Here is a 23,566-nt window from a genome sequence, read left to right on the forward strand (position 1 = left end):
GGCCTCCTCATGATTACTGATGGCCATACATAGCGGTTGCGTGGTGGCCTTAATTTGCCCAGACAGAAGCACTCGACCATCAATGGTCTCCACTAACATCGGCGGATCCACCGGGCATTGGGGAGTTGCCCATTTAGTCACAAATGCTGTGTCCATAAAGTTCGTAGTGGCCCCAGAGTCAATCAACGTATGGACAGGAATCCCCTTGGGCAATGTAGGAAGAAGCAGGTGCGCATACAAAATCAAATGTTTTGGGGGTCTGTGGGCAGTATCAGAAGGACGTGATTCAGAGTTGCGGGACGCCCGATCCAAAAGGCCTTTTAGGTCGGGCGTGGCCCGTTTCCTGACAGGGAAGCCGAGGGCAGTCTTGGGACCGACTCCGTCACAGATGCTCCTCGTTGCTTCTTGGGACAGAAAGCAGCCAAATGTCCAAGGTCCCCAAAATAAAAACACAACCCACCCAAACGTCGCCTGTTCATCTCTGTTACCAATAGACGAGGTCTTGCAGTGCCTAACTCCATTGGCTCCTCCCTCTGGACCGGGGTCGCACTCACAATGGGGGAGCTCACGGATCTCTGGGGTAGCACAGCGACTCCTTCGCTGCTGCAGCCGGGCATCGATCCGCAAGCAGAGATGAATGAGCCCATTAAGGGAAGCTCAACACGGGCTAACTCATCCAACATCTCCTCCGACAAGCCATCCTGAAAGCGTCCATGAGCGCAGCCTCATTTCAGGCTGAATCCTGGCTAAGCAGCCGAAATTCGCTGATATAGCCCTGCAGGGGGCGTCGGCCTTGCCTCAGGGCTTTCAAACGCCGGGTAGTTGTCTGAGTCTTGATGGGGTCCTCATACATCAACCGCATGTGCTCACAAAACCCCGCAAAGTCGTCCAACAATGGGCTACGTTGAGCTAACAAGGATGTGCCCCAACGAGCTGCAGAACCAGAAAGCAGGCTTATCATAAACCCCACTTTATCCTGGTCAGTGGGGAAATCATCTGCTTTCACACTAATATACAAGTGGCATTGTCCCATGAAAACAGAAAACATGTCCGGGTTGCCATCAAATTTGTCTGGCCTCGCCACTTGGTATTTTCTCCTGGGTGGTGGTGGAGCAGCAGTTACCTGAGCAGATAGTGAGCAACTTGGGCAGATAACAAAGCCAGCTGCTGAGCAAGCTGGGCGTTCTCAGCACGTAGCTGCTCCATGATAGTAGGGGGTGAGGCTGAAGGCAAACTGTTGTGTTCCAGCCTATTGCCGTCCTTGTTAACTTCACAAGGACCAAACCCCTGCTGCTGCAATAGGCTGGAGACTTGCAAACAAAAACAAAAACCCCTTTTAATATTGTAGACAAACCTGTCAAATACAGCAAACTCAAGTCCATAAGAGCACGATGAAAAACAGACAAGAAATCACAAGAGAAGTCACAGATCAAGATTCCAAGACGCAGTTTTCAAACAGTTGCCTTCAGCAACCAGCACCACCCACACCTCCTCCCTTTAATTAGCAGTCCTAAGGCGGTGCCTCCCCTTGCCATTTCTTCTTAGTTTGGAGGTGCCTCATTGACCTCTGTTGCCTTACTCTGGCTAATTGACGCCACCTGTGTGCGTCAATTAGCAAGTCCATCTGTTGTGATTCTTCCAAGTCTGATTCATGCTCCTCACCCAGCTGAGCTTCATCAGAAACACGACTGAAAGGCCCAGGCTCTGCATCTAACTGTGAGTCCTGTACTTCAGAGCCTCCCTCTGGCTCTTATGGCCCTTCAAATGCCTCATCCACCTCCTCCTCAGATTCCTTCGACTCAGCTGTTGGGAGCACAGGCTGGCACGGAATCACAACAGCATGTTCTGACTGTCTACTGTTAGTCATCCTTAGTTATGTGCCCCTCTTTCCATTTTTTGAATTTGTCCTTTTTGTCTTTCAGTTTGTCCGAGAGATCTTTGTGCAGCCATGCTGTTTTCTTCTTGAATTTCTTGTTTTTCTTTTTTAGTGGTATTGATCTGGACTGGGCTTTTATGATCACATTTTTCAGAGTTTCCCATGCTTCTTGGGTTGTTTTCCCCTTTAGGAATTTCATCGGATCTTTCCTAGGTTCTCTCTGAGTTTGTTAAAATCAGCTCTTTTGAAGTTTAAGTCCCTGGTTGGATTGTTTTCTGTTGCTAGTGTTTGCGTTATATTAAATTCCAGTATGACATGGTCACTTTCCCCCAAGGTTCCGGCAACTTCAATGCTCTCTATCACTTCTTTTCTATTAGTAAGAATTACATCCAGTATGGCTTTACATCTACTTCCCTCCTCTACCGTTTGGATGACAAAGTTGTCGGCTAGGTTGGTTAGGAATCTGTTTGATCTCCCATTCGCTGCAGAGTTTGTCTCCCATTTTATATCTGGATAGTTGAAGTCACCCATTATTATTGTGGTATGTTTCCTACATACATTTGTTAACTGGTTGGCAAAGAGTTCATCTATTTCTTCTGATTGGTTTGGTGGTCTGTAATATACACCTATGGTAATGTCAATTTTTTTCTCTTTTATATTGATCCATATACATTCTGGAGAGATTTTATCTTTGATCATGTGCATTTCTACAGATATGTAGTGTTCTCTTACATATAGTGCAACTCCCCGTCCTCTTTTTGTAGATCTGTTTCTTTTGAACAATTTGTATCCATCCATTAGTCCATTCCATTCATGAGTTTCATCCCACCAGATTTCTAGAATACCAACTATGTCATACCCTCCCTTGGGTACCATTGCTTCTAGTTTGCCCTGTTTGTTTCCCAAGCTTTGAGCATTTGTATATAAGCATTTAAGGCTTTTATGCCTGTCCATCAGTGTGTTTCCTGTATCTCCTGATTGTTGTTTGAATTTATCTTTTTTTCCATCTCTGCCCACCTCATTGTTTGATTTGTTTTCTTGGGATTTATGATTGGTTTTGGGTTCTAGAGATTCTGAAGATTAGTCACCCTCCCCCCTCAATTTTAATTTAAAACCATCCTGATGAGTGGGGCCAGTCTTTTTCTGAGTACATTTTCCCTGTTTTTGTGAGGTGCAGCCCAACAAAACAACCCACCTAGTTAATTAAAAAGGAGTGTTTTTGATGGATAATTTAAAAACAAAATCTGTGAAATTAAATAAATACCAGTGGAAGAATTGTGAAAGGATGGAGACTGAAGAGAGATTTGTAAAGTTAACAAATCTTTAGGAATTTGTGCAATATTCAGCCTCTTTCAATATTTGTCTAGGTCAGCAGTTCTCAAACTGTGGGTCGTGACCATTTTGGTGGTCGAATGACACTTTCACAGGGGTCGCTTAAGACCATTGGAAAACAAATATTTCCGATGATCTTAGGAACCGAGACACTAGTGAGAATTTCTGCTCAAGGCTAGCTCCGCCAGCCAGCTCGGGCAGACAGGAAAGCAGCCGCCTCAGCAGCATGGTGGGGCTGCGCTACCCATTGCAGAGCAGCTACTGCCGCGCCACCATGGCTATGAACCTCCTGCTCGGGGTCTTTCAGGTCCTCTTGCCTGGCTTCCATCTGGGAGAAGCACAGGGTAAGGTAAAAAAAATGCCTGGTGAAATACTCCCGAGGGGTAGCGTCGATCTGTAGCAGGAGGTGAAGGGGGCTGGTGGGTGGGAGGGAGTCGACCAGAAGGGAACCGGGTCTGATAAGGGCGAAAGTTGAGTGAGGTTTTCCTTCTCGCCCCTCTCTCCACCTCCCTTTTACAGTGGTGTCTCTGGCTGCTGCCTTCCCAGTCACCGAGAAAGGGGAAAAAAAGAGCCGTGAGTGAGTTCCCCTTTCTGCCTCGTTGATTAAAGCATTTTTTTAAAACAACTGCTCGTTCAGAATTCCTTGGGGCTTGTTTGCACGAGCTTGTGGCAGCTCAGTAAATAAAGGGGTGGGGGAGCCAAACCGTTCAAGTCGTTTGCACCCTGATAGTGTGGACATTGTTTTCATGACTTGCCACCACCGGCCCCTCTCTTCCCGCCCTGATCTGGCAACACACTGCTGCTGCTGTTGCTGCTGGCTGAGCTGAGCTGAGCTGCAGCACCAAGCCGGTCCCCACGCCTCCTGGTTGCCTGGCTGTGCTCCGCCCCTGGCCACCCTCTGTGCCATGCTGGAGCCTCCCCCGTGCGCTTGGCCTGCCTCCCTCACCATCAGAGGCCGCCTCAGCCCTCTGGCGCCCGGCGCAGCCCTGGGACTGGCAGGCAGGAACGGCTCCTTCCTGGCTTACCAGCTCTGGGCCTAGAAGCGGCCAGGCAGTGGTGATGCCCGCATGTGCATCAGAGGCCAGCCGGCTGGGCCGGGAGGGGAGAAGCGGTGCCTTCCGAGCGGGAGCTGGCACTCTGGCTGTGCCCCTCTCATGTGCGACGAGTTGGGGAAGGGTCGTGGTGGTGAAGGGCTGCACAGCGTGGAAAGGGACTCCCGCAACCCCGCCGCTGCGATGGCGCTCAGGAGGCTGGACGGGCGGGCAGGTCCCGGGGGTGGCTGGGAAAGGGCAAGAGTGGGGAATGCTGGGAGTTGCAGTTTATCACCATCTGAAACAGTGGTTCTCAACCAGTGGGTCGGGACCCCATTTGGGGTCAAACGACCATTTCACGGGGGTCGCCAAACAACGCAGTCTGCCATTTTTCCCCCCTTTTCCTTAGCTGTGCTACTCCCTTTTATTCTACTGGCTTTTGAAAGCCAATATAATAGACTCTCTTGAATAGAGTCTAATTCTATCGGCTTTCAAAAGCCAATAGGAATTGTCCAGGCTGTCTCTGCCCTGCTGAGCCCACCAAAAGTCCCATTCTGCAAACAGTGCTGCACCAGTTGAGTAGTCCTCGACTTACGACCGGTTGAGTAGTCCTCGACTTACAACCAGTTGGGGGTCGCGGCATTAAAAAGGTTGAGAACCACTGCATTAGGGCTTATTTTCAGGTGATGTCTTAGTTTTTTGCCCTCCAGGCAGCAGGCAGAGACAGAGGCATGGGGGGAGGCCGAGGCCATCATGGGTAGGGCAGTGGGTGGGAGGCTCATCTTGTGTGTACGGTAGAGCTGGAGGACGAGGGGTTGCAGCATGGCACTGCTCCTGCCCTGCCAACTGCCTTGCCTCGCCTGTTTGGAAGTGGCTTCTCCCACTTTTTTCTTCTTCCTCCTGTTTTGAACAGCCCTTCGCTCCGGTTGCTGCTTTTTCAATCCCGGATCTTGGTTTGTCCGGCGCCTTGTTGTAGAAGCAAACAAAGTCATAACTAGTAGCTAGCACAGGTTTGTTAAAAACAGATCATGCCAAACCAATCTAATCTCATTCTTTGATAAAGTGGCTAAACTAGTAGACCAGTGAAACACAGTGCATGTAGTATACTTAGATTTCAGTAAGGCATTTGGCAAAGTAGACCAAACCTACTCCTTGGTAAGCTAGGAAAAAGTGGAATAGACAACATCACCACCAGATGGATCTGTAGCTGGCTAACAAACCGTACTCAATGAGTAATCCTCAATGGCACTACATCCACATGGAGAGAAGTAAGCAGTGGGGTCCCACAAGGTTCCGTCTTTGGCACAGTATTCTTCGTCAATGACTTAGAGGAAGGAATTGAAGCGAAACTCATCAAATTTGCAGATGACACCAAACTGACAGGAGTAACCAACACTCCAGAAGACAAACTCGGGATCCAAAAAGATCTTGACAAATTTGAACAATAGGCCCTATCCAACAAAATGAGTTTCAATGTGGAGAAAAGCAAAGTTTTACATTTAGTCAGGAAAAATCAAAGGTACAAGTACAGATTGGGTGAGACCTGGCTTAAAAAGAGTAACTGTGAGAGGGACCTTGGAATCCTAGTGGACAGTCACTTAACCATGAACCAGCAGTGTGCAGCAGCAACCAAAAAATCTAATACAATCCTGGGTTGTATAAATAGAGGCATAGAATCAAGATCACATGATGTATTAGTATTGCTTCATAAAACTCTGGTAAGACCACACCTGGAATACTGTAGCCAATTTTGGTCACCATATCACAAAAAAGATGTTGAAACTTTGGAAAAAAATCAGAGAAGAGCAACTAAGATGATCAAAGGCCTGGAGACTAAAACATATGAAGAATGGCTACGGGACTTGGGTTTGGCTAGTCTAAAGAAAAGAAGAAATAGGGGAGACATGATAGCAGTATCCCAGTATCTGAGGGGCTGCCACAAGGAAGAGAGGCTCACTTTATTCACCAGAGCACCAGAGGGAAGGACGAAAAACAATGGTTGGAAACTGATCAAAGAGAGAAACAACCTGGTATTAAGGAGAAACTTCCTGACAGTGAGGACAATCAACCAGTGGAATAGCTTGCCTCCAGAAATTGTGGGCACTCCATCACTGGAAATTTTCAAGAAGAGACTAGACATTCACCTGTCTGAGATGGTATAGCTTCTCCTGCTTGAGCAGGGGGCTGAACTAGAAGACCTCCAAGGTCCCTTCCAGCTCTATTCTATTCTGTGCAGAGGGTCTTTGGAAATGAAGACCCACAGCTTCATTTGGGATGGGAACCATTCCCTTTGCTTTTGGACCAGCTCCAAAATGGGCTTAAAGGAGTGGTCCAAGGACTTCAATCTAGCTTTGCAGGAAGCAAGGTGATTGATGGCTAGTTTGTTATGTGAATTCTAGTTGATCAATTTAGCAAAATGAGATTTAACAGGTGGAGCATGCAGGAGCATGGCATGGTGCTACCTCTACCCCACCTGCCTCACCCCATGGTAGCAGCACTGGCAGCAGGTGGAGGCAGAGGCACAGGGGGATGGAGGCACAGGAACTATGGAGTTTTGCATGTTACAAATGAGATATAAGATACTGTTACCGCACCAAAGCCATTTAGTCCGAGATGACCAGTGAATGTGGTTTCAGCTTTTACACTGTCCCTTGACTAGAATATTAGTGAATCTAATTCAGGGAACACTCTCCTTTTCCTTCAGCACAGCCCAAGCTCCCCACATATCTTTCCAGTTCTGCCTCAAAGCCTCAGTGATTCAGTTCTGTCCCCACATTCGCAGCATGCAATCCTAATCCCACCCTCTTCCTTCAACTACCACTTTCTCATTTATTTCCACCCGCGAGGGGCAGGCTTTCTTTCTTTCTCATTGCTTGTTCTTCTCCGGGACTGTTTTTTTTCTTGCAGAGGATCTACAAACATGGCTTTGAGACAGCAGCTGGGTAAATTTCAATTGCCATGTGTGGCATCTCAACACTGTGAGTTCACTGGACTGCAAAAGTTTTGCCCCACTCTGAAAGGAGAAAGGAGCACCGACCATTGTTTTTTGGTTTATTGGCAGGCTCTGCCCAGTTTGGTTATTAGTTTATAGGAGGGCTCCTCTTCAGCCTGGTGTATGCTGTCTGCTGAAGTTCTCTCCGATTTAGTGAAGTGAGGTTTAGCAGGCCGAGCCACACCGTGGCCCCTGCATGCTCGGCCCCCGCCATTCAATCTCATTCTCCAGCAAGCCTGCTGACCATTGCCCCACCCATGACAGCCCCAGTGAACAGGAAAGGCGGAGAGCCCCCATCCCCAAGAGGCAGCTGGGACTTCCCCTCCCACCTGAGCCCAGCCCCAGAGCTGCCCCACACAGCTTGAGAGAGTCAGCAAAGCTCTTCCATTGGATCAGGTCCTGGTGCCTGCCCTGATCCTGCCCCCCCCCGCTGGAGACCCATGGATCCCCCCAGCTCCTCATGGGCTCCCCAGACACCCAACCAATGCAAGCAATGTCGAGCTGGCCACCCTCCCACCAGGGAAACCATAATGCTGGGGCTTACTTTTGAGGTAGGGCTTATATTACGAGCATCCTGAAAAATCATACTAGGCCTTATTTTCTGGTTGGGTCTTATTTTTGGGGAAATGTGATATATATAATTCCCACTGACCTCTATGAAGCACTGACCTCTATGAAATATAACCATATATATCTATGAATCACTTTGAAATATGTAAGTATGTATGTACGTATGTATGTATGTATGTATGTATGTACATGTATTTAATTTCTTAAAATACTTGTTAACTTTTTTCTGCCACTAGGTGGAATTTTTAGATACTATCAAGCAAAGGATATAAGTTTAGCAACCACAATTGGGAATGTCAATTTGAGTGTTAAGTGAAGCAATCACTGAGTGAAACTCTGTGCTTGTCATGCCTCCTTCCGAGCCTGAATCCGAGGAGGACATGGAACTGGAGCAGGACCCTGTTGAGGCCCAGGAGGAGGTGTCTGTGGCTTCAGAGGACTGTGGGGAAGAGCAGTCTGAGACAGGCCAGGGCCCTTCAGGTTTGGAACAGGGGAGGCAGAGTTCAGGTGAGGAGCAAGGCCCCCCCACCTGATCCTAGAGCAAAGAGAACAGAGACAAGGAGAGAACAACATAAGCAGGCTCAATGGCTCAGGAGGAGAGCGGCCCGCCCCACTCCACAAGGCACATTTGGGGATTAAGATTTAAGGAGATGCTGTGGGGTGGGGCATTTGCTGGGAACAAATGTGGTATCTTGGGACAGTTGTGAATTGTGCTCTTGTCTTTGTTTAACCTGGACACCTTGAATAACGGATTGGCTGGTTTCCTGCTTTATGACCGCAGGCTGCATTTCTGAGTCTCTCCTTGCAGACTGCAGATAAGCTGAGATTTTAAAGGATTCATTAAGTTTCTGTTTTGTTTTCTTGTTATCTGCCTGGCCTTGAGAACATTGTATACTTCTCCGGCTGTATTGAAATTGCCTTCAGCCAGAGGCAGCTGAAAGGAATGTGTGTGTGTGTGTGTGCTTTGATTGAAGGCTTGCCAGCATATGTGGGAGCTTTTGGGGAACATTGGCAATTATTAAAGGACTGTTTCTCTTGCCAACTGACTGCTTTGCCTCCGTGCGGGGCCTTGGGTCATCACAGTGCTGATGATCTCACTTCAGCTTTCCTTTGCTTTATAGATCTATGAAGGCTGTTGTAACTATGAACAATTTGCTAAACGAGAACTATCTGTCCAATTTCTTACCATTATATTATACAATCAGTATTACAAGAAGCTGATGAATGTACTCTTTTTTTAATTTAGTGGAATGTCTTATATCTTTGAAGTAAAATGACTAACATAGTTGTTTATGTATGCTACTGTGTTGCCGCTTAGTAGTAAAATCATCTTTAAATATCTGAATCCATCTCAGCATTCTCTATAACAGGACATTAATTTGATCACCAATGAATATTTTTTAAATTTATTTTACAACAAGAAGAGAATATATTACCTTGTTCTTGGGATTTAATGATTTTTTTTCTGGCTCTTGCCCCCTTTCTCACACAGTAGATTGACATGACAGTGATAGTAATAGCTTCACTTCTGCAATGATAGATGCCATATCAGGCAGAATAACAAAATCTGCACAGTCCTCATTCTCAGTCTGGTTTTTCCTCTTCATTTTTTTTAAACAATGAGAACCCTGCTGAATGAATAATGGTCCCTCCCATTTTTCACCTAGGTCTCCAAAAAACCCAGAACAGAAGATCATTAAACGAGTGATTGCTCTTGAAGGGGACATCATCAAGTAAGTATTATACATTGTCATCTCTGACTTTTGTGAGAATATTCTAGCACCTTTTTAGTAGAATTTGAATGGTATCCCAGACAACCATCATTTTCTGTCACATATGGATATGTATTACTAACGAAGTTACCAATCTATACTTTCTTCTTTTTTTTAATGAGAAAGGAAGGAGTTTTAAGACAAAGATAGTCACCAGTCTTCAAGTCACAGTTGTTTCAATTTGGAACAATGTGTCAGCTGCCTATCTTCACCTTCTTTGAAGCTTGCTAGCAACTGCCATAACCAGGGAGGAAGGGCACTTGGGAGGGGAAGATTATTAGAGATATGAAGAAGTTTTGTGGGAAATTGGGGAGTACGACAGGAACCAGAGGTGTTAAATCGAGTCATCTTCCTCCTTTTCAGCATATCTATCTCCATTTGGCCTGAGAGACTAACCTATCAGATTAGTCTGATAATTTCTTCAGCAATAACCTCTCCTGTCTTTTCCTGGAGGAGTTGCTTAATTAATGAAAAATTGAATACTCATTTAGAACTTCTCTGGTACTGTTTTCAGCCTTGTTAATGCTCTTTCACTTTGAGAAACTACATCCTAAAAGTTTAGAATGTTTATTCAAATCTATATGTAGATCTCTGTTTGTTCATATGTGTGTATGGAGGGAGTAAGGAGAGAACTATTTGATGCACTCACTGCTCCTTTATTTCTCACTGTCTCTTTTCTCTCTCCCCTTTCCTTTTGGGTTTAAGGTGTCAAAAAATCCGCCCAACCTAATATCCATTGGATGTGTTGCACTATAATTTCCAGAATGCTCAGCCAGAATATTTGGCTACACATCCCAGTTAACACATCTTTTGGCCCTGCTGTCAAGTTTTACAGATTTGTAGAATAGCTCCGTGAACCACATTTGTAGAACTTAAGTATTTCTAAGAGTTTATTTTCAGTTTGAGTTTTAATACACAAAGCTAGGTGCTGTTTCAGTCACAACTTTTGCAGATATGTTATATCATCATACCTATAATCTTTCTAAAGGACAGGCTAAATAAAGGCAATGAAATAAAATAAAACTCACTTTTGAGGTTCCTTATACATCCCAAACAGCATTTCAAATAGTAGTTTTCCATTTTACATATAGCAAAAAATAAATCACCACTAAATCTTCCTTTATACCACAAAGAATAAGTGATACATGCAATTGAAAGAGATTTTAATAGAATTTTCTGTAAATAAAAGCCGAAGCTCAGTGACTATTGTTAAAGACTAATAAATTACTTTAGAACTAAATAAATTGGTGAACAAGGCAATCAACGCAGAGATTAGATATCAATGTATGCTAAAAGAAAAAGTGAGTTTTTATGTATCTGAGAAGATAGTTTGGGCATCTAGATGAGGTAGTCATAATTTCTGTGCCAGTGAAGCCATCTTTAAGGTTCAGAAAAAAAATATTGGCAAAGTATCAGAGATGGGAAGCACATGCGGGGTGGTCTGGCAGAAAAGTATGTCTTAATTTTGGTACATTATGACTGCACTACTGGGTTTGTTCCCAGTGTAATACAGACACAGAACAAGGATATGTAAAAGAATGATTTTAGGTCTGAAATAAAAATCATTCTACTGTTCCTAAATCTTACATAGTTGTTAAGACTTTAATTAAATAGGTTTACAAGGAAAAGAAAAGAAACTTAAGTTCATAAAAGAGACAGATATGCTTTGTAAATGAAGAAGAAAGTTAATTAATCCAAGCATTGCAGCATAATATTAATTTTAAAAGCCACTCCTAGCATATTTGTAGTAAATCTTGCCATGGTTACTGCATATTTCCTAATGAGTTATTCTGCAATTTTAAATTCAGCATATTTTCTGCCAAGTGTTCTAGCTAGGTAAGGAAATTGTGACCTTGGGCATTATGCTAATATTTATTTCAGCACAATTTTAACTCTTTGAGCTTTCCTAATGAAGGGCGACTGAAATGCAAATTCATAAAAAGACTTTGGGGAAACTGAATTATTCTGGTCTGAAGCTGTAAGAATTAAAGCGTGCTTTGTTATTTTGACAATTGATATAGTCTTTATGAAGTATGGTGAGGGGAAAGTGTGTTACCATTGGCAAATAATAATGAATCAGAGCCATTCTTGATCTGCTTTAATATGTTTCTCCTTAATCAAATACAAGGGCAATTTGGAAATAAACCTCTGTTTGAGCATGTGTAAGAAAGAGGCAGGGATAGTGACGCCCATCCTAGGGCGCCATGCACAGTAGTTCAGTAGGCAGTGAGGAATGAATGGAAAAGGTTGTGTTGCAGTTGACTCATTGATTTGAAAATGGACCAGTTTTTTTCAATGAAATAGTGGCTTGCGTCACACTGCTTCGACGATGACAATGCGATTCACGATGCTGTTGCAGGGTGGCTTCATTCTCAGGCAGGAGATTTTTTTTGCAGAAGGAATTTCAAACTTTGTAAGATGTTATGACAAGTGCCTCAATTTGAATGGCAATTATGACAAAAAGTAATGTAATGTAGTTTTCTAATGTGTATAATACAAGTTCTGTATCTGCGAGTGTCTGTCATTGATAACCAAACAGAGGTTTATTTCTGAATTGCTCTCGTAGAACTACAGATCAATTCCTCCTCCTTTAGTATCTGCTGTGAATTTTGTCAGCACACTTCAAGAAATCCCTTTCTGGAATTTGTGGGCGCTGGGATGCATTTCTTTTGCTTTGTTCTGCTACTGTAAGGACCCACCCCACTTTGCATCTTAAGAAGACAGAACTCTTGGAATAATTCTTCCAACAGGAATCCTTTATTAAGAGAAAATGGTTGCAGGCATGCTAGACAGGACTTGGGGTTCAAGCTCTTCCATTCAAGGTTTTAAGGGGTTCCCCAGTAGTCCCACCCAATCAACCCCCCTTCCAGTGATAGTTTCAAGTATCACAATTCCACCCCCTTTCTTCTTTCTTCCGTCTGCATGGGGACTTCAGATAACTACATGAAAGGCAACTACCCTCCTTTGGTATGTTAACGCTTCGAGGTTACAATAAACACACATTCAGCATTCAGCTCTTTGAAGTGTAAAGAAGGAAGTGAGGGCCATAAAGCCCCTTTGTTCTCCCTCTTCTCTCCCTCTTATGGCAGAATCCAGAGAAGGCAGAATTGGGAGTTTCTATATTTGATAATTTAAAGATGAAATATAATTGGATTCTGACATCCGGCCCCTCTTAACAATAAGAGAGATCCACCTGAAAGAAAACACAAGTATAAAATTTAGTCAGGCTTGTTAGGATACTCTGTGTGAAACTTCTTCAATAGCTTCGGGGCTCTGACATGACGTTTATGGACCCACTCATTTTGTGAGGGAGGGAGGTGTTTCCAGGCAACTAGGTACTGAGTTGCTCCATGATATCTCCTAGAATCAAGGATTTCCTTTATTTCGAAGTGTTGTTCACCCTCCACCATGAGTGGAGGTGGTGGGGGGGGGATTTTTGGCCGTAGAGGTGACTGATGCTCTCTTTTCAGCAAGCTGCAATGAAAAATTGGGTGTATTTGCCTGAGGTTTTTGGGTAATTCTAATTCTACTGTTACTGGATTTATGATCCTTTTAATTGGAAAAGGTCCTATATATTTTGGTCCAAGTTTTTTACAGGGCTGTAGGGACTTTAGGTATTTTGTAGATAAGTACACCATTTCTCCTATAATGAATGGTGTAGGCTCAACCCTTTTTTTATCGGCTTGTGCTTTGTATGCCCGCCTAGCTTCATCTAGTGATTTTCTGACTATTGGCCAGGTGTTTTGTAGGTTTTCCATCCATTCTTTCAGTGAAGGGATCGTTGGTTCTTTGGGGTTAACTCTGGCATAGGGTTGAAACTTTGACCGTTGGCTATTTGAAAAGGAGTGTAGCCTGTGCTGGAGTGGACTGCATTATTGTAGGCAACTTCTGCAAAAGGAAGTAAGTCCGTCCAATCACTCTGTTGGAAATTTAAAAAACATCTCAAATATTGCTCAAGTACCGACTGGCAGCGTTCCGCTTGTCCATCTCCTTGAGGGTGGTGGCTAGATGTCAATCCCTGAGTGGTCCCTAAGAGGGATAAAAATTCCTTCCAAAATGCAGACGTAAATTGCACTCCCCTATCAGAGATGATGCGTTGGGGTGCCCCGTGCAATCTGTAAATGTGCTGGATGAAAAGTTTTGCTAAGGCCTTTGCAGTGGGAATTTTTTGGCAAGGGATAAAGTGTACCTGTTTGGAAAATAGGTCCGTGACTGTCCAGATAACAGTATTCCCATTGCTTTCTGGCAATTCCACTATAAAATCCATGGCTATTTCCCTCCAGGGGGCTGAGGGACTTGCCACTGGTTGTAATAGCCCTGGCGATTTCCCTTGCAACCTCTTTGCTGATGCACAGGTTGGGCAGCTGGCAACATAACTTTCTATGTCCTTTTTTTATTGATGGCCACCAAAATTGCCGTTTAATTAAGTGTAAAGTTTTTACAAATCCAAAATGCCCTGCTGATTTTGTGTCATGGCAAAGGTGCATGAAAGTTAGTCTTTGAGTTGTTGGTATATATAACTTTTCCCCTACCCAAGGCAATCCGTCTCTCATTGTGCACACATGTTTGTTTTTCTGGAACCATTCATCTGTTTCCAAACTTTTTCTGAATTCAATCCCAGTTTGGCTGTCCAGTTGTGGTTTTATTTTGGCTTGGGTTCTTGTGGTTACTGGCGCTGCCAGTTGTGACTCTGCCATTATTGGTCTAGAGTCTGTGGTTCGTGCGCTGTTATATTGGGGCATGCGAGATAGTGCATCTGCCAGGAAGTTCTTTCTTCCTGGTAAATGTTTGAGCTTAAATTGGAATTGGTGAAAATGCTGGGACCAGCGGGCTTGTTTGGGATTGAGTTTCCTGGAAGTTTTCAGGGCTTCTAAATTTTTGTGATCAGTCCACACCTGGAAGGGGATTTTGTTGCCTTCCAGGAACTGTCGCCACGTGAGTAATGCCCAACGTATCCCATAAGCCTCCTTCTCCCATACGGGCCAGCGCTGTTCTGTTTCCGTGAGTTTCTTGGATGTATATGCACAGGGTTGCAATACTGCATCATCATTTTCTTGTAATAGCACAGCCCCCACTGCCACATCACTTGCATCTGCCTGTATTATGAAGGGCTTGTCCATGTCTGGGTGCCTTAGTACTGGTTCGGCAGAAAAAAGTCTCTTTAGTCTCTCAAACGCTGCTTGGCACTCCATTGTCCATGTTAGTGGCTGGCTAGGTTTTACTGAGGATGTTCCCTTCGTTTTTAGTAAGTTAGTGAGGGGCAAGGCTATCTGTGCAAATGAGGGGATGAATTGGCGGTAAAAATTTGCAAAGCCCAGGAAACTTTGTAGTTGCTTTCTTGTGCGGGGTGGTGCCCAATTTAGTACTGCTTTGACCTTCTCCGGGTCCATTTCAATGCCCTGTGGGGATATGCGATAGCCTAGGTAGTCTATCCTTTCCTGGTGGAATTCGCATTTTGAGAGTTTGGCATATAGGTGAGCGGCTCGCAGCTTCTTTAAAACCGCTCTGACAAGTTTGACGTGTTCTTCTTTTGTTTCAGTAAAGATAAGAATGTCGTCCAAGTAAACAAGGACCCCCTTAAATAGGTGCTCCCTTAGAACGTCATTGATTAATTGCATAAAGACTGCAGGGCCCCCTTGTAATCCAAATGGCAAGACTTTGAATTGATAGCACCCCATGGGGCAGTTAAATGCAGTCTTCCATTCGTCCCCTTCCTTGATTCTCACGCGATAGTAAGCTTCCCTTAGGTCTAGTTTAGAAAAAATTTTCCCTTTCGATAGGTGTGACAGCATGTCTTTCATGAGGGGCAGAGGGTATAGGTTGCTTTCACTGATTGTATTCAGGGCCCTATAATCCACGCATAAACGTAAAGAGCCATCCTTCTTCTCTCTAAAAAGGACCGGGGCAGCCACTTTAGGCTTGGCTGGCTCAATGAAACCTCTCTCCAGGTTTTTTTTAATAAATCTTTCCATTTCCTCCTTCTCCTTTGGGCTCATGGAGTATAATCTGGGCTTCGGGAGTTTTGCCCCAGGCTTGAATTCAATGGTACAGTCTGTGGGTCGGTGGGGGGGAAGCTCATTCGCCCTCTCCTCACTGAAGACTTCAGCAAGGTCCCTATATTCCTCTGGTATTTCTGTTAATCTTTTTTCCTCTCCTATGGATGCTTTTTCTATTCTTGATTCTGGTAGCCTCCCTTGGGGTTTTAAGTCCATAGGGTCCCCCTTCGGGAATTTGATTTCTGTCGTCCTCCAATTTACCCAGGGGTTCCATTTTTTCAACCATTCCATCCCTAGAATCATTGGGCATTCCATACCTGGGGTCACCACAAACGTTAAGTCCTCTTCATGGTTGCCCAGGGAGAGGTGTATTGGTAGAGTGGCTAGGGTAGCTGGCACCCCCCCTGCTATGGATCCATCTAGCTGGCCAAATGAGATTGGTTGTTCCAGTCTCCTGGATGGGATGCCCAGATTCCCCACTAGTGTTGGGCTAATGAGGCAGCGGGTGCAGCCAGAGTCTATTAAGGCTTTCACCTTCACAGCTTCGGGCATGGGGGGGATTAATATAGTCACTGTTTTGAAGATGGGTGTGATGCGTCCACTTACCAGGGGTTCGCCTTCCGAGCTGTCATCTGAGGCATCCACCGTCCCTGTGGTGTAGGCTGGAGTTCTTTCCCCTTGGTGAGCAGAGGTGGGGTTTTCTGCAATTTCCATCATTTTCATGGCTGTTTCTTTTGGCTTAGCTGAATACCCTCTGGGTTTGTTGATTGGGGATCTGTCTGGGTTGTGCTGGGGGGCCTTTGAGCGGCATTCTACAGCTCGATGCCCTTCTCTTCCGCACTTGAAACACCCCATTTGCTTCTTGGCTGTATCCGATGATTTCACCGGTTGGTGTGTCAGCTCAGGCGGGGGGCGGCTCCATTGTTTTCTCGGCGGTGCCTCTTCAATATGTCGATCTCTGCTTCCTCTGCCAAGACGTACCATTCCTCAAGTCGATGTGGGTCCCCTCGGGGCAGGCAAGCATCATATAGATCATAGTTTAGTCCGTCTTTGAAATGGCCAAGGAGGATGTCTTCTGGCCAATTCAGTTTGCTGGCAATGGCCCGGAATTCTTGTGTATACTCGGCCACTGGGCGTTTGCCCTGCCTCATCGTTGTTATTCTTTCACGGGCTTTGCGATCAGCCAGGGGGTCTTCAAATCGTCTTCTCAAAGAGGACATGAAACGGTTGAAGTTACTGAGTTCTGGGGCATTGGAGTCATGCAAGTTCACTACCCAATCCGCAGCTGGTCCATCCAGGGCAGATTGCACGATCCGGATGCGGGCTTTGTCGCTGGGAATGTCCTGCCCATATTCCTCCATGTAGCTGAGTACTTGGGTTAGGAAAAACCCCAAGCGTGTTGGCTCCCCTTTGAATTTCACCTCCAACGGTGGACGTCTTGGAATGGATCGGTGCCTCCGTTGTGGGTGGTAGTGTCTTCCGTCCAGATTGCCATCTGTGGTCCGGTAGGGGGTGGGGGCTCCTGGATCAGTAGATGTCCCTGGGGTTGCAGGTTCCACGTCCCCCTCGGTGTCTCTCCCTTTGTGGCTCCAGGAACTGGGGCGGCCGTAGGGCTCAGTATTCTCCTCTCCTAGGGAGCTGAGAGTTCTCTTCATCAGGTCAATAGCTTTCTCTAGGATCCAGTCTGAGTACGGTACCCAGCTTCCTCCCTCTTCACTTGCATGCAGGGATTTCTCCATCTCCTGCTTCCATTCTGGTTGCTTGGTCCCCTGTCTCAGGGTCACCTTTCTTGATTCCTTTCTCCACTCACTTTTCTTTCCAACGTTCATTGACCAGCGAGGCTTGTGGTCCTGTGTCTCCACCACTTCTTCTCCCGAGGAATCTGACCTCTCAGATCCCAACATCTGGCAAGGTTCCAACTGGGTCAGCGGCTCTCTTTCCAGGGAGTTTTCCCCCTCTCTTTCTCCATTGTCTGACATGGTAAATTTTTTGCAAAATCCCCCGGCAAGGGTCTCCCTTCCAGGTGGATAATTTTGCAAGTCCTGTCTAATGTAAGGACCCACCCCACTTTGCATCTTAAGAAGACAGAACTCTTGGAATAGTTCTTCCAACAGGAATCCTTTATTAAGAGAAAATGGTTGCAGGCATGCTAGACAGGACTTGGGGTTCAAGCTCTCCCATTCAAGGTTTTAAGGGGTTCCCCAGTAGTCCCACCCAATCAACCCCCCTTCCAGTGATAGTTTCAAGTATCACAATTCCACCCCCTTTCTTCTTTCTTCCGTCTGCATGGGGACTTCAGATAACTACATGAAAGGCAACTACCCTCCTTTGGTATGTTAACGCTTCGAGGTTACAATAAACACACATTCAGCATTCAGCTCTTTGAAGTGTAAAGAAGGAAGTGAGGGCCATAAAGCCCCTTTGTTCTCCCTCTTCTCTCCCTCTTATGGCAGAATCCAGAGAAGGCAGAATTGGGAGTTTCTATATTTGATAATTTAAAGATGAAATATAATTGGATTCTGACAGCTACACTTTGATGCATCTCTTTGGGTATGAAAGCAGAGGGAGGAATGTGCCTGGGGCCATTTGCCTTATCTCTGCTTCACTGGGAAGAGGATGCAATGCCTGGGAACAACACTTTATTACTCTTTCACCTTCCAGTTCCCATAACAACTTCGCACCTGTGGATTGACTGGAACTGGACTTGGCAGTTGGGTGTTTGGGATAGGTTCTAAAGAGAGGGGTTTAATGTAACATTTTGCACAGGAATTATTCAGATCTTACCTTGTCTTTCTGATTTCACTATTTTTCAATAAAAGTTCCTTTTGAAACAATGCCAGTTTCAAGAGTTCTGCTTTCTTGGGAGCATTAGTGGAGGCAGGACCTTACAGTCACTCTTGTTCCTGGTGATCCAGATAGCTTGAGTGCTCTGATTTCTTAATCTCTTCTACATCCTGCTGGAAGGGAGACAAGTACACTGTGCAGCTTGGAGTAATCATACTTTTATTAGCTTGCCTAAGACTTCTCATTCTCTTATAGTAACTGTTGTATTGAGAAAAGGAAGCACACATTGTAGCTAGAATTTAAAACTTAGGAGTTGGGAGAAGTAGAAGAATGGCAGTGGATTCATTTTCTTTAATGAAGGGAACACAGGTGTATTTAGACAAAGGGTTGCAGTTCCAATGTAAATTAGGGGAAGGAGGAGAAAAGGGACTGGACTAGCTGCTGCCTAATTTTAAAATCCCCCTCCTCTGAAATGGCAAAATTGTATATCATTCCAACTCCTAGCTGCTGTAAGGTATAAGGTTGCTTAAGTTGTAGCCATTATGATTAATAGCACTATATGATTTTTGCTGATCCCACTTTAAAGACAAAGTTAAGGAAGAAAAGCAGAAAGGAAGGATAGCTTAATGTCAAAGCACCAATTCTGTTCTACCCAAGAAATGTCAAAACAGTGTAAACTTATATTTGGAATGGAGAGGAGGGAAACTATGGCAGAAACTTTTAGCATTTAAAAAGAGTACTTGAAAACTCATAATCAATCCAATGTTTTCCTTTGTTTCCTGACCATCAGTTCTGAATGTATATATCTTGAAATACTCAGATTTAAACACATATACCTAAAATGTCTACCTAAAAGGTTCAACTGAAGAATCTCCCCTAATCAGTAGAGATATCACATTTTTATTGTACAGTATTTAATTCTGATTATACAGACTCATAAACTATGAATGGGTGAGGATTGCCTCTCTTTGTGCCTCTTTGTGCCAAATTGTTTTGTGACAGACTATTGAGGATTGCCAACTCTTTGTGCCAAATTGTTTTGTGACGGATTACTGATGCTATAAACTGCTTTAAATGTTACAATAAAATCTGGAAATATTTTCTAGCGGTAAGCTATTTTAGATAATGTTCAGTGACAAATGAATGATCCTAAATGCAGTTTTACAGATATCATTATATTTAATGTATGTTTCTTATTTTATACAGTTTTAGATTTAACTCAAGATAATAATTTTCTGCAATGAATAAGCTGTGTATCTAAGACTGATAATCAATAGCTATTCAAAAAAAGAAATGGAGAACCAGTTTGGTTTAGTGGTTAAGGCACCAGACTAGAAACCAGGAGACTATGAGTGCTGATTCCACTTTAGGCATGAAAACCGGCTGAGTGATTCTCAGCCCACAACATCAAGGTTGGGTGACAAACTGATGGGTCATTTCCTGTCACAACCAATAGATCAACACATAATTAATCTGAAAAAAAAGTATTTGCAGGAAAACAGGAGGAAAAAGAAAAAAGAAATGGTAGTTTGTACTGTATTGTCATTATTCCTGTTTGTTTTTATCTTGTTGCACCATAAAAGCTATTATTAGCCTATAGTAAGAGCCAGTGGTACAGTTAGCCAAGCAGAGATGAAAATAGCTATTAGAACAGACTATAGAGCTGCTGCATTTAATACAGCATAGATAATACCTCTCTCCAGATGCAATTCATTTAGTTACAAAAAAAGCAACCAAGCTGCATATTTTGCAGTTGCTAACATAGTAGGTGAACATTTGAAGTGTGCACAAAACATATCAGTTTTGAAATAGTCCTTTTGGACTTGAAACAGTTTGTTCTAAACAGATTAAAAGAGTCTCAGGTTTGAAATGGATCTATTCTCAGCTCAGAATGGTGGGGACATCCTGTTTTGAGCTTGAAACAATTGTTTCATTCCGAAAGATATTTTGTGTACTGTTAGAATGTATAAAGTACATATCGAAAGTATGAAATATGTGTTTAAATGTATTTCCATCAATTTAGTTCTTATTTTATAAACATGAGCCCAGATTAAAAAATATTTCATGGATATTCCAAGAATTTTAAAAAGTCCCAATAATTCATAAAGCTGTTAAAACTTTGCATTATACTTTTCTCCAAAAAACTGTATAATTATTTAGTATAATAATTAAATTAATTAAATTAAATTAAATTAAATTAAATAATTATATTTTTGTTTCTTTGTTCATCTTTATCCATTTTCTTTTCATTCTTTTCTTTTTGTACCCCAATTGCCTTTTATGTAAGCAAAAGCATTTATTTGACTGTAGTCAATGGCTTTTCATATGGAGGAGTTCGTGGCAGTGATTCTGAACTCATGATGGGTAACCTAGTGTTTTAAAAATTAAAATGCAGATTGAAAAACTTAATTTATTTCAGAAAACCAAGAAAAAAATAGCACACCACTTTACTGGATATCTACACTGGATATTCAATAACATTGAGAGTATAAAGTAGTTAAGTGTATCAACTATTTATGCTTTTAGTGGCTGGTCCTATATAAACTTTAAGAGCATAGTGTGTATGTTCCCACAAAATAGCTACTACCATACTGGTCAGCAAATACTCATTTAGTAAAAGACAAGCTAGGATTTGATCTCTGCCTTATGAGTTACTACAGGTTGAGAAGAGATCCTCCTGGAGAATATCTATGTGGTCACTAAGAGTCAATAGTGACTTGATAGCATATCATCATCATCATCATCATCATCTCTTGCTATCTACCACCATTTCAATTGTCCTTTTTTATTTCTATACAAATGAACACATTTCCAAAGAGAAAGCATGAGCTGTAGCCACTAACTATTTTTATTTTCTAAGAATGCTTGTGGAGCTGTAATGATATGTGAGTATAACCTTGAGGGACAAGGGAAAGAGATGCTGCCCGAGATTCTGTTAATGTAGCCTAGTTCTACTAGTTATGTTTTCTTTCTGGTTTACCTATGAGGACTGGCATCTTATAAGTCTACTTTCTTTCAAAGAGAGGAATTTCAAAAATGACTGATTTTGGGGAGTTAAAAATCTTCTAAAAGACAAGTTATATTACAGCAAGAGATTATCTTCCATCCAGGATGAAAGAAGGCCCGAGTAGGTTTAAGGATGAACAAGTGAAGGTTTAACAGCAACAATGAGACTGGAATGTTGATTTTGGAAAATTAAGGATTTAGATGGACTTGAAAGAATATAGGGATTTGAAAATGTATAAAATATCTGATTTTTTTAAAAAAAATATGATAAGAAAGTACTGCTGATTGGAAAATAAGATGATAAGAAGGGACTTGAAGGCTGGCTACAGGGAAGAACAAAAAGAACAAAGTATAGTTCTTAAAGGAGAACAGACTGATCATTACAATGGAGCAACACTATATGACTATAGAAGAAATGTTTCAGAACAATTTAGTCAGAAGTTACTTACAACATTGTGTAGTATTGTAGCATATGGAAGAACAGATTGGATAACAGTTTTATTGGATACAACTGAGACCGATCAACTCCTCCCCTCAGGATGCCACTATAAGGTATACCAAAACAACTAGACACAAAGACAGTCCCCCCCCCCATGCCATCACTCTGCTAAATACCTAATTCCCATAGCATTGCCTTATACCTAAGGATATTTATCCATGTAGTGGGCTGTATTGCTATTATCCTTCTCATCTTTCCTATTACCTTCTCCTATTGGTATCTTATGATTTATCCCTTTGTTGTTTGTATCTTATGACTTATGATTGTATCTTATGATTTGTGATTTATCTCTTCATTGTTTATATGTACACTGAGAACTTATGCACCAGAGACAAATTCCTTGTCTGTCCAATCACACTTGGCCAATAAAGAACATTCTATTCTACATTCTATTCTATTTGAATGTGGATTTGGAGCTTTTAAAAATGCTGGATTATGAAGTGCTGTGGAGAAAGATATTATGGATCTAAAATTGATTTAAAAATTGTAGAATATAAGAGTGATATGCAAAATTATATCAAAATGGATTTACAAATGAAACTAGTTGATGTAGGAAGTCTGCAGATGAACTCTTTTATTTATTTATTTATTTATTTATGAGACTTATATACCGCTTTAAGCGCAAGCACTCTCTAAGCGGTGTACACCAGTAAGCAATGTATATATATATTTACATTGCCCCCAACAATCTGGGTCCTCATTTTACCTACCCCGGAAGGATGGAAGGCTGAGTCAACCTTGAGCCGGTGAGATTTGAACCGCTGACCTGCTGAACACAGTCAGCTAAAGTGGCCTGCAGTACTGCACTCTAACTACTGTGCCACCTTATAGCAGATTTGGGCTTAAAATACTTGTATATGATGATGTTGTTGTTTGTGTGCAATAATTTTCTCCATATATTTTTTTCTGAGAGCAACCAGAGTAGGAAGTCCAGGGGCATCAAATAGCTGGGGCAAAAAGGTGCAGCATCAATAACTTTCCTTGAAGGTTAAAGAAGATGGAAAAATAGTACTGTAGTATTACAACTTCGCACGATGACATTTTAATTCTCACTTTGAAAATAATTACAAGCATGTGCTACCAGCATTGTCAACATAAATAGCATGTGAGTAGCATTGCAAAACATTGCATCTTGGTTGTTTTGCTTCTTGCTGTATAGATTACTTTTACCCCTAAAGCTTACCTTGGCAATTAACTTCACTTCTTTATCACAGCCTTTCACCAACTTTGTATTGTGAAAAATATGCAGCCTGAGAAACCTTTTAGCTACAGAATGAGAAGCTTGTCCTTTTGTTGGGAAGAAGCAGTTCGCAATATTATTTTATCAGTTTCACAACACAACAGAGATAATTGTCTGGTTGGCATTTCAACTTAGAATTTTTCCAGCTTTGTGGCATTTTCTAGCCAGTTGTGCTGGTTTTCTCATCTGCTGCTCAAGTCTTGCTTGTGTTATGTTCAGAAGGAGTCCTTGTTAAAGAATGTGGTCCTGAATATAAGCAGAGAACTGAAAGAATACTGAGTAATTAAATAATGAAATATCCTATTAAAAGAGTCTGATGTTCATAATATAGTTGTTTTCGATGCATAGTAAGGGATTAGCTTCAGGTATCACTGATTGCTAGCAGACTTTCATTGTATTTAGAATTCTTTATTGGCCAAATATGGTTGGATGCACAAGGAATTTGTTTCCAGTGGATAAGCTCTCAGT

At 42.9% G+C, this 23,566-nt stretch overlaps 1 protein-coding gene across 2 annotated transcripts in view; it reads left to right on the forward strand.

Moving 5' to 3' along the window:
• Positions 1 to 9,285: 9,285 nt before the first annotated feature.
• The window catches only part of LOC120313585 (mitochondrial inner membrane protease subunit 2-like), a 337,631-nt gene continuing 323,350 nt past the window's right edge, over positions 9,286 to 23,566 (forward strand). For both annotated transcript variants that reach the window (XR_005558183.1, XM_039355643.1), the window contains exon 1: positions 9,286 to 9,534. Coding sequence is in view for 1 of the 2 variants with exons in the window: in XM_039355643.1 (XP_039211577.1) it covers positions 9,437 to 9,534 (98 nt within the window). In the remaining variant the exon portion in view is untranslated. The remainder of the gene's footprint in view (positions 9,535 to 23,566) is intronic.

The sequence above is a fragment of the Crotalus tigris genome, unplaced genomic scaffold (assembly GCF_016545835.1).
Source record: "Crotalus tigris isolate CLP2741 ecotype Arizona unplaced genomic scaffold, ASM1654583v1 scf7180000018715.8119751781:844558, whole genome shotgun sequence".
Classification (NCBI taxonomy): Eukaryota; Metazoa; Chordata; class Lepidosauria; order Squamata; family Viperidae; genus Crotalus; species Crotalus tigris.